Source organism: Paramisgurnus dabryanus, chromosome 2, assembly GCF_030506205.2.
Source record: "Paramisgurnus dabryanus chromosome 2, PD_genome_1.1, whole genome shotgun sequence".
Taxonomy (NCBI): domain Eukaryota; kingdom Metazoa; phylum Chordata; class Actinopteri; order Cypriniformes; family Cobitidae; genus Paramisgurnus; species Paramisgurnus dabryanus.
The window spans coordinates 38319265-38336005 of NC_133338.1; the positions used below are offsets into that span (position 1 = coordinate 38319265).

The following is a 16741-nucleotide window of genomic DNA, read 5'->3' on the forward strand; positions in this document are numbered from 1 at the left end:
AGTTACTCAGAATAGGTTAATGCTTTGCAGTGATAAAAAATTACCTGCAATTTTAATGGCAATGAATGTGGAGTGTGTATTTCATTTTTATGTCGTCCACTGTAAAATAAAAACTTTTCCTCTGGCTCCAAACTATTCTACTGCATAACATACATTTCAAGATGGGGGCTATTTTATTTTTTTGTGTCCCAGTTTTTATAAACCATTTTTACTAATTGAATTAATTGTTTAAGTTGATCCAACTTTTTACAGTGTAAGCACCTCCGCCTTTTATTATAAGACTTCTTTTCATGCATTTGTAACATTTACAATGGCTTGGCAATGGCTTTTTTTGCTAAACAATGAAGCATTAAAGACATTCAAACTTGAACAACATGGTCTAAATGAGGATGTTCTGAAGCGAGCGAGGGTTTCTAAAGGTTTAAAGGTCATTCACTTGTTTTTCCAGAGGCATGGCATGGAGGAATGTGTCAGCCACATCTTCTGAAGTGAAGGGCAATAGACATATTCGGAGAAATAAGAATAACCCCACCAAACGCACGGCGCAGATAAACAAACAGAAGCAAATGTCAGGCAGGGCTGTACTTCTGCAGTTGCCTCTCTGTCTGAGTGCCCTGGGGGTATTTATCTTAGGTCTCCTGTCAAAAAGCCTTGGCTGTTCCGTGCAACTAATCCTACTAAACTGACTCTCTCCACTTAGATCAATTGGGGAAAATGCTAAGCACATCAGACAGACCAATACATCCGCCGCAAGTCCCGGTCCCCAAACTCAACCCTCCACTGAGCACACGAGTCAAGCCCCCCACCATTCTCACTTCCTACTTTAGACAAGATCTCATAGGCAGATATGACAGTCAACGCCTCTGAAAAATTTAATACCACTCTGGGGAAAATCTCTTGGGATTATTTTAACTCCTTTAACCTGTTTATTGTGCTCTTTAGTCTATAGTTTTGAATAATGAATCACTTCACTTTCCTCTCTTCATTCTGTTTTCATCACAGAGGAGTGAGATGGAGTTTAATGATTCTCCCACCTCCAGCCCCCTCAGTCGCTCTCTCTTCTCCCGCTCCACGCTTCTTGCACTGTCTTCTTCCACTGTCTCGTTATGCAGCGTAATGCTCCGCTTGCCTCACAGAGCTACTGATGGTCAGGTGGGTTCAAATGCTGTTTGATTTTCCAGAGAGAGGTTTGAAGCTGGACTGAAGAGGCAGGGACAATAACAGGAAGCGGGTAGAGGAACGACTGGGCTGGGCTGATCACTTTTGCCACTGGAGTGGCCTGATTGTTTAGTGAACAACTCTGTGGGAGCTCAAACAGGTTCACAAGCAGCTGGACAATAGGCAACACTGATCTGAAACTGAGAAGGATATTTTACTGGACTTATTTACACACTGTAGGAATCGTTGAATCAAGGAAGATTGTTGAAAGGACCTAAATTGGTAGGTGTTTTTAATTTTTAATGATTTTTTGGTGATCCAGTTGAATGTAAAGTTCTGGTAAATGTAAATACCTTTCAAATGTTGTAATCATTTTGTCATGGTAAAATGAAAATGTAATTTTATTTAAGTCAAATAAGCATTATTTATATATATAATTTATATATATATAGTTTATATATATATATATATATATATATATATATATATATATATATATATATTTATTTATTTATTTATTTATTTATTTATTTATTTATTTAAAAAAAAGATTTACAATTATTTTCAAAAATCAGATCTAAATGATGCTTTCTAGAGTAATGGGAAAGACATTCCCAGGACACCGAATACTCATGGGAAGATTTTGAACTTATCTGGACTGAGGACAGAGAGATGATAATAAATCCTTACACCATCTGTCCTGTTTTTTCATGGAACTGCACAGAAGTTACAGGTTATTCTTAATGTTAGACTTATATATCACTGCTGGAATGGTGCTTTGAGAGAGACATACTGTAGATTTTAAGTTAATGAAGCTATTTTGTTAAAGATGATATCGTTCATTCTATAAATACTGTTAAACTTGACATTCTGTGACACGACAAAGTTAAACTGTAAATACGTAGAAGTATACGATGATTCAGATGTGATAAAAGAAGTGAGAACAGGTGCAATTAGACACTTCAGACTGTGACACCTTTCACAGGTTTCTATAGCTTGTGACATGGAAGATATGTGACAGAAAGGAGGGGTGTGCTGGTGTATATCAGGCTGAATTTTCTTAGAGAACAGAGTAGGCAGATTGCTGAAAGCTGCTCCATGATTAAACCTATTTTAATCTAAAGCCCACACATGAACACGCATGCTTAAAAAGACTTTGAAATGACTGGTTTAAAACTGTGAAATTTGTACAGTGAACGTGTGTGATTTTTATGCTCCAGTAGGGCAGAAAATTTATATTTTATGCATGGTACTGTAAGAAATCTTTAAAGACCCATTTCTTTCTTACATTTTAATAATCTACAGAACCATTTTTACTACAAAGAACCTTTTGTGAAACAGAAAGGTTCTTCAAATAAAGGTTCAGCCAAAATAGTTCTTCTATAGCATTGTGAAGCCCCTTTCATTTTTATGAGTGTATAGGCAACATTTTTAAACCCAGCATTGGGTCTAAAACGGACAAACCCAGTCATTCAGTTAAATTAACCCATAAAATGTTTATATTTGACCCAACAATGGATTAAAACCACAGCGCTGGATTAAAAATAGTGAATAAGGCAGTTTTACAACAAAATATACACAATATGGAGAGGTACTTTGTTTGGGAATTATTTTAATTTAAAGAGCAGCAGTGAACAAGTTGTGGATATCTGTTTAGCAAACACAGACATTTATTGTGGTACTGTTGCATTCAGTAACCCTTGCCAAGTCAAATTAGGGGACCGGAAGTAGCTGTCTACAAACACAATACATTATTTGCTCAGACCCAGCACTGGTTTTAGCAAATAATTGGCTTTCCATAGTCGCTCGCATTAAATTTAAAGCTCTGCTCCTGGCCTTCAAAATCACCACTGGGTCAGCACCCCCTTGCCCTAACTCGCTTAAACAGACTTACATACCTTGCTTGTGGGGCCGTCCCAAAACGGGGAAAATTCACTATCACGTACTTTCTCTGAATCTGTTCAATATCTTTTGTGACAAAATCTGCAGATTCTCTGGCCATCTTTAAGAATTAGTCAAAATCGCATCTCTTCCACCAACACTTTTCTCAGTTATATTTTTCTTTTTTATCTTTTACTGTGCTTATAAAAAACTTAGCTTTGTATACTGTGTTGGGCTTGATGATAGTTTTATTGCACTTATGTACTGCTGCTCAATCTTGTGTTGTTCTAATTGCTGCTATTGTTTACCTCATTTGTAAGTCACTTTGGATAAACGCATTTGCTAAATGACTAAATGTAAATGTAAGACCTTAATGAACATTTAAGATTACTCTAAAAATAACACTTATTAAGTAATTAAAAAAGACAAATAATGATACACTAAATATAGAGCCTTTATCGTGAAAGTTTTTGATGATGAAAATAGTAAAATATTAGCATTTAAAATAAATAACAGTAAAAAGGAAAGGAAAAGAGAACAGCATTAATTCAGATGTGTGCCCTACAACTTAAAACAATAAATCATACATATAGAAGGAACTCCTAGTCTGTTTTTTTCCCAAGGCAATGCTCATAAAAATCTAAACCCATTGGTACAAAGTGATGGCAAGGCCCATTTTATACCTCATGTGAAAGTAATCATTTTGAGTGTATAAAGAGTTTATGCTTCAAGCTAAGATTTAGCCATTTGGGAACTCTTAAGAAGCATAATCCACCTCATCTTAATATCATCATCTAAATGAGTCTAACATAAGAATGGTCCATCAGGCTAAAGTGTGTTATCAGGGATGGAAATATCATGATGACTCTGGTACAAAGCAGACCAGAAAATGTAGTAGTAGTTTTTTACAGTATCACACAGTCAGGGCAATGCTATTTCCCATGATTCAAAAGAGTACAATCAAAAGATTGTGCCTCAGGAAGTGCATTAATGAACCGAATAATTTAATGAAGTGATTCTATAGTCAAAGATAGCTATTTGATTATTTTTTTATTTATGTACTTTTTTTCTTTCTGGCATTTTTCTGTTTTTCTGTTCTTTCTTTCTACTTTTTGAACTGGTTCTATTAATTTCAGATGATGAAACATTCTGCCTGGAGGCAGATGACTGAGCCTGGCTTTTGGGCAGGTTTCTTGGTCATTTTATGTACCCTCAGTATGGCGTTGGACGTCCACCAAGCTCTGAAATCTCCTTCCATGCACGGCAGGGTTCTTCAAAGACAAAAGAGAGAATGGAAATGGGACAAACTTTATGCGTATGAGGAAATTGATCCAAAAAACCTACCTGAAAAAATTGGAAAGGTAAATGGTCCAAACCATAATGAAAGGAATAAAGAACATATAGTGCTAGTTTAAAAATCAATCTGCCACTTAATCTAAATATTCAAATGGAACGTCAAATAAACAAACTGCATTTAACAATAATAAAAATAATTCATGATGAATAAGGATGAAAACTTTTTCATTTTTGTTTCTTTTCTTTTTAGCTAGAAAATACGAATTATGCTGAGCACACACAATATAAGCTGTATGGGGAAGGTGCCAATACAATTTTTACTGTGAATTATGCGGGAGATATATTTATCAATGCTAAGTTGGACCGAGAAAAGAAGAAATCCTACAAACTCTCAGCTTCACTCACTGACATTTTCGGACAGCCGAAAGACAAAAATGATTCTTTTGACATTGTGCTGCTTGATGTCAATGACAATATACCTGTTTTTCCACCTGACCTCTCTGGATCCATCAGTGAATCATCTAAAACAGGTACTGTTGTTTATCATAGAGTAGCATATGCTAGGCCTTTTGTGTGTGTGCATGTGCATGTGTGTGCATTTCAATCTTCTGGTTGGTATTTATATGGAGAATAGTATAATTGTAAATACTATTATAAATACATATGATTTAATCATTACAGTTTATGATTTAATCATTCAGTTCCAAAGTATATACCTGTACTGTATGATATGCCAAGGTTTTAGCAATTTAGCACATTATCATGGCTCTATAAAAATGCATATTATCATTTATTAGGAAACCTAGTGATGACAGTAAAAGCAGCTGATGCAGATGATCCAACCACTCCGAATGGAAAGATTGAATACAAACTTTTGAATGGGACAGACCTTTTTCAAATCAGCAATGAAGGTAAGCATTTGCTAACAGACTTTTTCAATAATACATTATAATTACAATAAATTACCATTTACATTTTTAATATGAGCCTTCGATTTGCTTAATTTCAGGTGAAATCAGTAACTTAAAAAGCACACTTGACCGAGAAAAACAGAATCAGTATCTGATAGAAGTACAAGCCAAAGATATGCCAGGATCAACTGCAGGAAATACTGCTACAACCATAGTGACCATCAACATTAATGATATCAATGACAACATTGCTACCTTCAAGAAAGGCAAATACATTTTACAATCTGTAATTCCAATACTTAAAAGCAGTATGCATTGTGACTTTGTAGAGTAAATTTAAAAATATTAACAGACCGATACTGTCTCCTCTAGGAAAATACCAATTTAATGTGAGAGAAGACATAAAACCAGGATCTGATATTGGCATAATTGAAGTGGAGGACAGAGATGAGATACAAAACAAAAATCCAACATTTACTTTGCATAAATATAATGATGTGTTTAACATTACACTAAATAATGAAAAAGATGGAATTCTTCGCCTCAACAATGTACGTATTTAAAGCTTCACTACTAAATGGCTATTAATCTTATGTTGAAATTGTGGTAAATTTGTTTGAAGTATTAGGATGGTTTTTAATTTTTGCACCTTTTTTCCCTGCTATCAATCACAGATTCTTGACTACGAAAGTAGGGCGACGTACAATTTTTTCATAAATGTGGATGAGGTAATGTCTACATCACCAGATAACCAAGGACCGAACCTACTGAAGAGAGCCCAAATCATCATCAATGTAATTGATGTTGACGAACCACCAGTTTTCAACCAAACAGAATACAAGTTCAGCATTTATGAGGGCCCTTTCAAGAATTCAGTCATTGGAGCTGTCTCAGCAAGCGATCCAGATAAAATTGGTCACAAAATACGGTATAACCTGCTTGCTTATTTGTTGAAAAAGCAGTAAAGCTGTTATAAAAGTAATACAGTTTTACACAGATAAAAAAGACTGGTTTAAGCTAATGCTTTCATTTGATCCCACTATAGGTACTTTATTGAAGACCAACACTGTCCTGTAAGTGTACATCCTATTCAAGGGTATCTTTCCTTAAATAAACAACTGGATAGAGAGCACGAATCCTCCTACACATGTCAAGTTACAGCACAAGAAGATGTGCAAAATGGTATGATAAAAACAACCTCTCAACTATCATCTCAACCTCTCAACAATTATTCTGATCTTATTTTTATTGTATATACTGGAGGGATGATCAGTTTGTTGTTTTTTCACTGGCTAAATTACGTGGTAACCAGACAACATGATTAATTTACATAAATAGGATATAATTTACTAAATAACTTTTGCATTTTTTTCTGTGTCAGATATTTGGCTGATTGTTGGAAATGATCAGTAGCAGATGAAGAGTTTGCGTCCAAACTCAGTTTTTTTTACATTTGTCAAAAATCTCTTAATTGTGCATTCCAGTTAAAATCAATCAAACTGCAATTGGTTTGTTTTGATTTGAGCTTTCATAACAAAAAAATACAGCTAAGTAGCACAATAAAACACAATAAAAACATGATAACATAATAATAAACATGTTTTGACCAAAAAAAAATTAAAACTGAGTTATCTTGTTTTGGAACCAAACTCTTTACACTTTTTATAGGAATTAAACTCACGCTTTCAATCTGTCTAATATATGTATGATCCTCTGACAGAGGCAAAATCAAAGCTTTAAATATTAATAAGATGATGGCGGAAAAGAGTGAATTATCAACAGAGTGTTCCTGTATCACAGGTGGTAGAGCATTGTGTTAGCAATGCATAGTTCATTGATCCCAGGCAACACACATGCTAATAAAATAAATATATTGATTGAATGCACTGTGGGTAAAAGCATCTGCCAAATGGAGAAATGTGTAAAACGTTTCTGTTCTGCTTCTTCAGGTCAAAAATCCTATGCAATGGTTAATCTGAAAGTTCTTGACATTAATGACAACGCACCTGAACTAACGAACGGGAGCTACGTGTATGTTTGCGAGAGTGACAAACCAGGCACAGTAAGAAATTACTGACAAACATTTCAAAGTCCATTATTTCCTTTTCTCCTATCGTGATATATCACATTAAATTACCTCAATTTCTTGCAGGTCATTGGAATTATTGGTGCACGTGACCAGGATGAGAATTCTGGCAGATTCCGCTTCACTTTGGCAAAAAAAAGTTCCAATTTTTCCCTTCATGACAACCTAGGTAAGTAAACTGATTGTTAAAATTAAAAGTAGTAGTTTAACAATTAAGCACACTGTAAAAAAACCTTTGCTGCCTTAAAATTTTTTGTTGAATCAACTCAGATTTACAAGTCATGTCAACAAAAATAGTTGTCACAACTTATAAAATATAGTTGAGAACTTTAAGTCAACTTAAATTTATAAGTTATAACAACTTACCTGTAGTAATAACAACTCATATCTAGTCAAGATAAATAATAGTAAGTTGAAATGACTTGTAAATCCGAGTTGATTCAACAAAAAATTTTAAGGCAGCAACGTATTTTTTACAGTGCAAAGCCACTGTACCAGATACGTTACGATCAAGATTTGTAATTGTGACCCACTCTGTGAAAACCCAGCTAAAGTCTTTTTTTGTGATGTACTTTTTTCAACATAAAATCATCCAACATAATGAAAAGAACATTCTCTGAAAATATAACGTTGATATATTTAATATTGACTAAGGCCATGTCAAAGTTTGAAATTAAAGGAACAGTATGGAAGAAATGTATATCAATGAATCATAAAATGGCTTTTATATGTTACTAGACATTAAGAAATCATTTTCATTTTAAATACTTATATCACTGACCAGGGCCGTGCACAGACCTTTTGAGGGGCATGTGCTGAAACTGAAAAAGGGCACCCCCTCCAAATAAATATCACTTAATAATCATCTTAATAGCTTTATATTTATTCGCTATTAATGATTGAAAAAAATCACTATTAATGAATGAAAAATGACATTTTATGATAGCTTGGCATTATACAGTGCAAACGATATCTGCCCTTTTAAGTTGCCTTTAACAATTTACATCCTGGGTGTTTGTCTGTATTAGGCCTATTTGTAGTCATGTGTTTGTGAAGTGCTCTTGTGAACTCGCTCTTATTTAATTGTAGAATATATAAATTTTAATTTTTTCCTCTGCTTACATAAAGTTACATTAAAATATGTTTGAAGAAAAAAAAGGTATTCTGTTTGTTTTATAAGCTCATTTTTATTATTTGGTTAACATGTTTGTGTGATTGATATGTGATTGAGAAGAGGGGAAATAGGAGATTAAAGATCAAAATAGGAGATTATACTATACTATAGCCATACCATTAGAATATTCAACATGTATCTCTGCCTACCTGGCAAAAACTGTGCTGAGGACCAGGAACCTTGGTCTTTTGAAGGTGCAAATAACTGCATTACTAATAAATATACTAAATACTAAGTAGACTTAACTCTATGCAGTTGATTTCAGAATAAAAAGTTATGAACCAAATAATCATACAACAATCATACAACTCCCTTGACTAATTCAATGCATAAGATACATGCATATACAATAAATTATATCCAGATTGCATACTATAATGAGTGACAGGGCAATATAATGTACATACTTGTATCTTTTACACGTTTTTCGTCTCTATCCAGTTTTCTCAACTGGGCATCTGATGTCTAAGACCTTTCTAATCTGATATGTTTTTGGTGTTAATGTAGGCTAGACATTTTAACGATTTTAACGATTGAGACGCCTCATGCAAAAAAAGCGGTAAAAACCCGACCGTGCATTCCGTATTGTTGTCACGGGATGCCCTTCACATGGGTGAACACTTGTTTAAAAACTGCTCGCGCTTTGTCAAAAACTCAATTTGGTCGCAGTTTGGAGCTCTTAGTGCCCCCTGATTGCCCACTCGACCAATCCCGTCTATGGATAATTCGGCTCTGCTCAAATTTATAAAACATGCGCCGTTATATACATACTAGTGTTTCTTTCGTAATGAGACAGCATTGTACTCAAACAACAAGATACTTATTTACCGTTGCAAGACGTTCAGCTGCCTCTGACTGCTGTGGAACTTCAGCTCGCTGCACTCAGGGGGCGGAGTTAAGATGTTTGACAGACAGTTTGAGCGGATCCAAAAATATTTAGTTTTATAATAATTTTACTTGATAAATATATTTGTAAAACACACAGACAGAGGTAAATGTTTAACAATAGCATTAATTTATATATATAAAATAATAATAATAAAACACCTCCAAAAAAGGGCACTTCGGAGTGTAAGGACAAAAAGGGCATGTGTTCTGCACAGGTTGAGCCCTATCTGTGCACGTGCCTGTCACTGACAACAGTGGTCTGGCCAGGATATTGTCATTTAAAAAGTGAAGTTGCAGCCCTCAACTGATGTTTATGTTGTCATTTTGTGTATTGGCCACCAGTTGTGAGATTGCAGTACCAGTTTTGGCCACAATCCTACATACTGTTCATTTAAAGCAGGGGTGTCAAACATGCGGCCCGCGGGCCGGATACGGCCCGCAAAGGTGTCCAATCCGGCCCGCATGATGATTTATACAGTTTTATTAAATATTAAATACATATTTTAAAAACCCTGTCAGGCGGGTGTCTGGTTCGTTTTTAATATGAGAGACTTGCGGAACCAGCAAAACGCGGAACAGACTAAACACGGTGCCCAAAAATCTTGCCGTTTTATTGTTACCGCTCCGCAAAAGATCCACTGATTCCGGTAATCCACTTCGTGTTTTCCCGCACGCTCCGCAGCATCTCTGTGTCCACTCTCTGCCTGAAGGAGCGAAGACGACAGTTTCCGAAGTTCGTTGCATTAACAGGTAGATTCATTACATTATATCAGTTGTTAAACCGCAGAATTAGTAATTTGTAAGTTTGTTTATGTATTTCTTCTGTTAATGATTTGCTGTCAACTTAGCAAGCAAACAACAACAAAATATCCACATTCTTAGTATTAAAGTTACAATGCTTGTCTAATGGATTTAATGTTCCCGATCAGATCTAAGTTAATATAAACACTACATTTGCTGTTGTTGGCACACTTTGTAGACAAAAAAAAAAAAAAACACCAATGCCTTGCCCTCACAAAATAACGACAGAGAACGGAAAGGGAGGCTGCTAAAGGCAGTTCAACATTACAAACATGGATTCAAAGCTCCATCAAGCCAGCAGGTAAATCATATTGAATATTTAGCAGATTGTCACACTTTAATTCTTGTTATTATATTTCCCATTATAATCACATGTCTAAGTTGATGCTAGTAATATAACACATAATATTTATAATACTTTATTAAAACCATAAGTACCACCCCCCTTAGTGCCATTTTTGGTTTGGGCCACTGCCCCATCTAGCATTTTCATTTTCTAAATGACTGTTCTCATTACAAATATATTCCAAAGTGAATGGTTTATAAATAATTTTGGCATTAAGGCAAAAGAAGTTAAATTAAAGCTTTTCAACCTAAGGCCAGTGGATTTTGTACAGATGTAAATTTGTGTGTATAATATGTACAGTATGAGTGTGACCTTATGAAATGTAGTTTTCACAGAGCTGTGTGTTTCTCTAGTTTTCTTGCTAAACAAATTAATTAATTGGTTTGTTTAGTTAATTTTAACACAATTATCAGCACACTAAGGTTTAAAAAAAATTATCTGGCCCGCACTTCGTGGCATTATTTTCCATCCGGCCCTCAGCCTAAAATGAGTATGACACCCCTGATTTAAAGTGATTAGATTGGTAATAATTAGATTATGAGATTTTAGCCTGGATTTGACAGTACACTCTTAGAATGGATAAACACATTTTGTGTTTATTTTAACAACATATCAACACAAAATGAAACATAATGTGTTAAAATTATGCATAATGTGTTAAAAGCATAACAGAAGTTTGTGCTTAAAGCCCCCATGAAATAAAAAAGAAACTTTTTTCCTTTTAGTATAAATATGTTGGGCTTTAAGAATAAATATAAACTGGTTCAAAAACACTTACAAAATTCTCTTACAGAAGATATAAAATTCAAAACCTACAGTTTGGCACATGGGCTAAAAAAGTCTGGAATTTTTATGACATCACACTACACTTCAACTTCTAATCAGATTTCCTGTACAATCAAAGGCTCTTTAGATGCTGAATCATCCCACCCTCAAAATTTTGTTACAGTACGTCTTTGCTGTACTGTGCCATAAATAAAACCCTATTGGTTAATTTAAAAAAGGGGGAGAGTCTTCTCAATAGTTCAATTGTTTCAGTTAAACTGACGTCACCACATCAAATAATGCTGCACATTTCAAGGCACTTCAGTCAACCTTTAAGGAAGATTATATTAACCTTTCCTTCAGTTCCTGTTGTACCAAATGCTACTGCAAACCAAACTGCTGATCATTGTTTTCGTAATCTCACACAAAAAAGTTTTGAAAACTATAGTTCTTACTTATTCTAAATCAATAAGTCAAGGCACATGAATGCCTAATTGAGGATTTGCTCTTCCTACTATTGTGTGGAATGTGATATTCTTAGGCCTTGCATTGAATTGTCACAAGGATCTCAGCAATGCTTCCCAGCAAGCAGTCCGGTGACAACAATAGCACTGCTGATTAAAACCGTCAGCTTGCACCTGTGGTAGATGTAATCAGTCATTTCCCATGACTCTAAGCTAAATTAATGCATTTCTTCAATTATTTATATTTGTTTTAGATAACACTGCAAACATTGTGCTGAAGCAAGGAGGTTTCAGTACAGAACACTCAATGGAACACATTCTTGAAATTGAGATTTCTGATGGAGGCACACCAGAGCAAAAGAGCACTAACCCCCTCCACATTAAAGTGTGCACGTGCCAGTCGGGTCGAAGGATGGAGTACTGCAAGGCGTATGCCCAGACTGGAGTGAGCGTTAGTGCGCTCTTAGCCATTCTTCTCTGCATCGTCACAATCTTGGGTAAGTGGGCCTATGGTTACATTCCTTTATTTACTCTCAATTATGCAAGGTATAATTGTAGACAGGCTGTTGAATTGTTTTTAAAATAAAGCACACCCAAGGTGGTAATGCGGCACGACACAAAGTGTTCCTTATTTTAAAATAATTTAAGGGACTGGAGTCAATTATTCCGCTTATACTGTACCACGGTTAACACAGACATTGCCCTGATGGTTATTTTAAGACGTTTGACAGGTGTTTATCGAAAACATCTCAACCAATCAATGTAAAGCATTCAACAGCCCCGTGGTATACATTTCTGTATAGCTCAGTTGTAGTGCATTGCATTAGCAGTGCTATAGAGGTTCAAACCCACACACATTAAAAAAATATATTTTTGATTTGGATGGAAGCATGGCAAACATGTAAAGTTAAAAAGGTCAAATGAAATGTAAATGCAATTTCAGTTTTTTATGTAACTGCTTGACTGTGGAGATATCTCTATTGGACAGTTTCCCATTTCATTTAATAAATCATATGATCAAAGTCAAATTTATGCACTTTTTCCCTCTTCAAAATGAAAACATATCATCACATCAAGCCCACAAGCCCAAAAGTTTATGAAGTATTCATGGCATAACATGAGGCTGATCCTATTAATCAAACATGTGCACATTTATAAGCATATTTTCTCCCATTCATTTCCCAAGTGGAGACAGAGTTTATCTCATTTGCTGTCTTTGGATCCTTTAAGTTGTCTGATTATATAAATAATCCAGGGACCAAATAGTGTCGATAAAACCTTATTGTCTATTTTATTGACTCCAAGATTGGCCCTGCTGGGTATACTCTTTGTTAGTTAGTATATGTGATGAGCTGAAGACATTTCATTTTCACAGAAGTAGAATAATTCAGCAACTTTGCAGTTTGTGTGCACATGTCTAGAGGCGAGAAACAAGACAGCAGTGCAGGGGTGACGATAATTAAGAGACAAAAACTGATCTGCTGTCAGATGCATGAGAGGTGTTAAAGACGTGCTTGACAACACCAGCGCTACTTTAAACTCACATGGATACCACCTTATGTTATTTACCATTTAGGCCATCATTTAGATTCATTACTGAGTTCTGTTTTATAACATTTTAACAATTTATATTTTTTGTTATTTAGTTGCGGCTAATTCCATTATGTTAGTGTATTGTGAGGTACCCCAGAGGTGTTTTGCCTTTGAGCAAAGGCTGTACATTATTTAAACTATTAATGAAATGTGGATACTGTATTATTTATGGTTAAGTTCCGGCAGCTGTCAGTCTTCACATTAAATTTAATTACACAATGTTTACAGTGTCTATTTCTCCCACCCTGTAGTCATTGTCATCCTCATTGTATTACGGAGGCGCCATCAGAAAGATGCTTTTGTCACCCTTGGCAAGTCATCTGGAGACATCCATGAGCAGCTGGTGAGATATGATGAGGAGGGTGGAGGAGAGATGGACACGAACGGTTATGACGTCTCCATCCTGACCTCCGCCTGCCATGACAGCAGCTTTCAGCCCACTCCTGGACCTGGACCGTTATATGCTATGGTGAAGAAACCCCCGGCCTGTAAGGGTGACATGGCTATGATGATCGATGTGAAGAAGGATGAGGCAGATCACGACCGTGATGGGATTCCCTATGATACATTACACATCTATGGCTATGAGGGATCGGAATCCCTGGCAGATTCCCTGAGCTCTTTGGGCTCATCTTCCAATGCATCCAGTTTGGACTACGACGTCCTGCATGAATGGGGACCACGCTTCAGGACCCTGGCTGAGCTTTATGGAATAGATGGCTCTGACACTGATAGCTCTTACTGATCCTTAGATAGGAAGAAGATGAAATCAAACTAAGGATCTGTTAGATGCTTAAATACAGTATGATGCTGGCTCCTGTTGTCGTAGGATTTGTGCCAGGGATTTTTTAACCCCTTCAGACCTGATTATTCAGGTGTTAAATCAGTGGGCCTTATTTTGATTGGTTGATCAGCATTAAAGTTAAGAAAGTGCCAATACTTGTTTCATTCATGTATTGTTAGAACATTATGACAAGCACTACAGTATTTGTAATTTTAATATAATGTGGATCAGTATAAAAACTTTCCTACTTTTTGTACAGCTTTTTTATACACTCTAAAATGTATTTGCTGCCTTAAAATATAATCAAACTGGCTTTACAAGTCATTCAACTTAATACATTTTGACTACACTTTCGTTTTTAAACTTTAAACAATTTTAAGGCAGCAAATAAATGCGAATTTTCACAGTGTGCAAAGTAACACTGGAACTGTTTTTTTTTTATTCTTAATTCAAACTTAAATTCAGGTTAACTCATGATAACTTACTACTTTTTATTTAGCTTCTTGTACTCCACAAAAAAGCATCAGTTTTTTTTCAGTTAAGTTTTTTTTTCTAGACTCATGGTCAGTTTTTTTCTAAATGCTCCATTGTTCAGCAGATGACTCTTCACATCAGGAAAATCACTCTATTGCCATGGGAGCAACAGAGGAAGTGAAGATAACTGTATCTTGAAAGAATTAAAGACTACTCCGAATATATTTGACAGGAATCATCAGCACATTGATTGTTATGTGTTAAGCCCAAATCTCTAAGGTCGACCACTATAAGGCAATTGGAGACATCTCAGGAAATGTGTAGTAAATTGTACGCTTGTTGAAATGTGAGAAGTGATCTGAATAACCATGTGAATCATGAGTATATATTTAACTGGATCCTAAGACAATAATGCACAGTTGAAGATAGTTCAACCTAGTTTTAGAAAACAACATATTTACCAGTATTGTATATCTGAAAGCAAGACCAGAGACTCTTCTTTCGTTGAAAAATGCATAAACCACCTTTTTCCTTAAATATTTACCTGTGTTCACAATCTCTACCCTACTTCCCCTATTAACCACAGGCACAATATGTGGAAGCCACCTTCTCCCTTTTCCTGTAGGGAATTACTTGCCAAACACTCTTCTCCCATCTCTGTGTAAATGACCGGTTTTGTCACAAATATGTCAACTTCCCGTCTGTGTGCAGTGCAAGGAAACTCACTTCCTGTTCCCTTATCTTTAAAGTGAAGGAACACATTGGACTGTTTTCCTGTTTTTCGTCTTTGAGAGATAAAGAAAGAAAACTTCAAGCAGGAAAATGTTAAAGAACAACATAAATCATGCTTTCTTTGTTACAAGGACATTGTCTATTCTTTAAGTGACAAAAGTGCTGTTCTTGCTTGATTTCCTTAGTTTTCAATTTATTTCACCATACAATTTGACTACAATTATTTGTATACGAACTGTTTGCCTAAATTATTATCTCTTCCTTATAGTTGCACTGTATCTATATTATCATGTTGGTTTTTAAATTAGATGTACAATCACTAGAACACATATATAAATAATTGTTGGGCTTAGACTATTATCTTGTGATAATAAGAACTTACTTAAAATATTCTAATAAGGGAAATATTCAACAACAACAAAAAAACTGTACAGAAAAACTGGAACTATAGATAAATATGAAAGGCTTTAGTTCACTGTATTTGTAATTGTTTCTTACTGTTGTCATAATCCTTCTGTGTATGCTGTTGAATCGGTTATACTTGACAATAATGGCTGTTTTGTAATGTAGAGTCTAGTGTGTTGAATGAGCATTTTTATAAATGAACAGATTTCTCAGTCTGTGTCTGAGCTGGTCCAGTAGATGTCAGTGTTGGGCAGTCAGACTAAACATTTTATAGTGATGTTCTTGTACATGTTAGAGGGAAAACAATATGTGCCTTTTTTCTATCGTTTTTATTGTTAAATTGTTCTTTTTGTCTTTGAAAACTACTGATTTTGTATTTGAGTATTAAACCTCACACTCCATAAATTGCTTCACTGCTCTTAATTGAAAATGTCTACACTATTTTAAAAAAAATGGTCCTTACCTGTCACTGCAGCAGTACCCATTTAAAAAGTACACCTTTGCATGTAAAGGGTTAATCTTAAAACCTCACAGCTTCAAATTGGAACCAAAAAGTGCATATAAGTACCTAAAATGTACATACTAGTTCCAAAAATCTGTACCTAAATGATTAGGACTATTTTAAAGAGTACGCCCCCAGTGACAGCTAGGTACTGTTTTTTAACTATTAATTCTGACATTGTAAAAATGAGAAATTCAAAATGATGGCACAACATGATATAATGACTCTTATCCCTTGCATTTAGCTCTTCACTATAAAGACTGTATGTGTCTCATTTAAATAATTGGTCAGTGACGCAGAGGGTACCTTTAGGTCAAGTTCAAAAACGTCGGTTGTTTATAGTGCAGGAGAGACAAACAGATCACGCAGATAATGGCACGTTAGAGGAAATTCCACAGTGAAATCACGCCTATCACGTCTGTGAGACACCCAGCTGGGACTTCCTGAAGCCTCAGATTAAGCCATACAAGGAATACAGAGA

The 16741-nt window shown here is 35.3% G+C and overlaps 1 protein-coding gene across 1 annotated transcript; it reads left to right on the plus strand.

The window, feature by feature from the left end:
* Positions 1–1079: 1079 nt before the first annotated feature.
* cdh5 (cadherin 5) lies at positions 1080–16163 on the plus strand. Its single transcript, XM_065289302.2, has 12 exons — positions 1080–1440; positions 4176–4400; positions 4586–4865; positions 5133–5246; positions 5345–5512; positions 5619–5797; positions 5921–6174; positions 6292–6428; positions 7196–7308; positions 7399–7501; positions 12025–12267; positions 13615–16163. The coding sequence occupies exons 2-12, from the start codon at positions 4176–4178 to the stop codon at positions 14106–14108; spliced, it is 2310 nt and encodes a 769-aa protein (XP_065145374.1). The 5' UTR covers positions 1080–1440; the 3' UTR covers positions 14109–16163.
* Positions 16164–16741: the final 578 nt, after the last annotated feature.

Excerpts from the sequence above, each read along its gene's own strand:
- cdh5 (XM_065289302.2), top strand. The coding sequence starts at position 4,176 with ATGATGAAACATTCTGCCTGGAGGCAGATGACTGAGCCTGGCTTTTGG. Across the intron at positions 4,866-5,132 it reads CAGTGAATCATCTAAAACAG|GAAACCTAGTGATGACAGTA; the intron begins GTACTGTTGTTT and ends ATCATTTATTAG. Across the intron at positions 12,268-13,614 it reads CTGCATCGTCACAATCTTGG|TCATTGTCATCCTCATTGTA; the intron begins GTAAGTGGGCCT and ends CCCACCCTGTAG.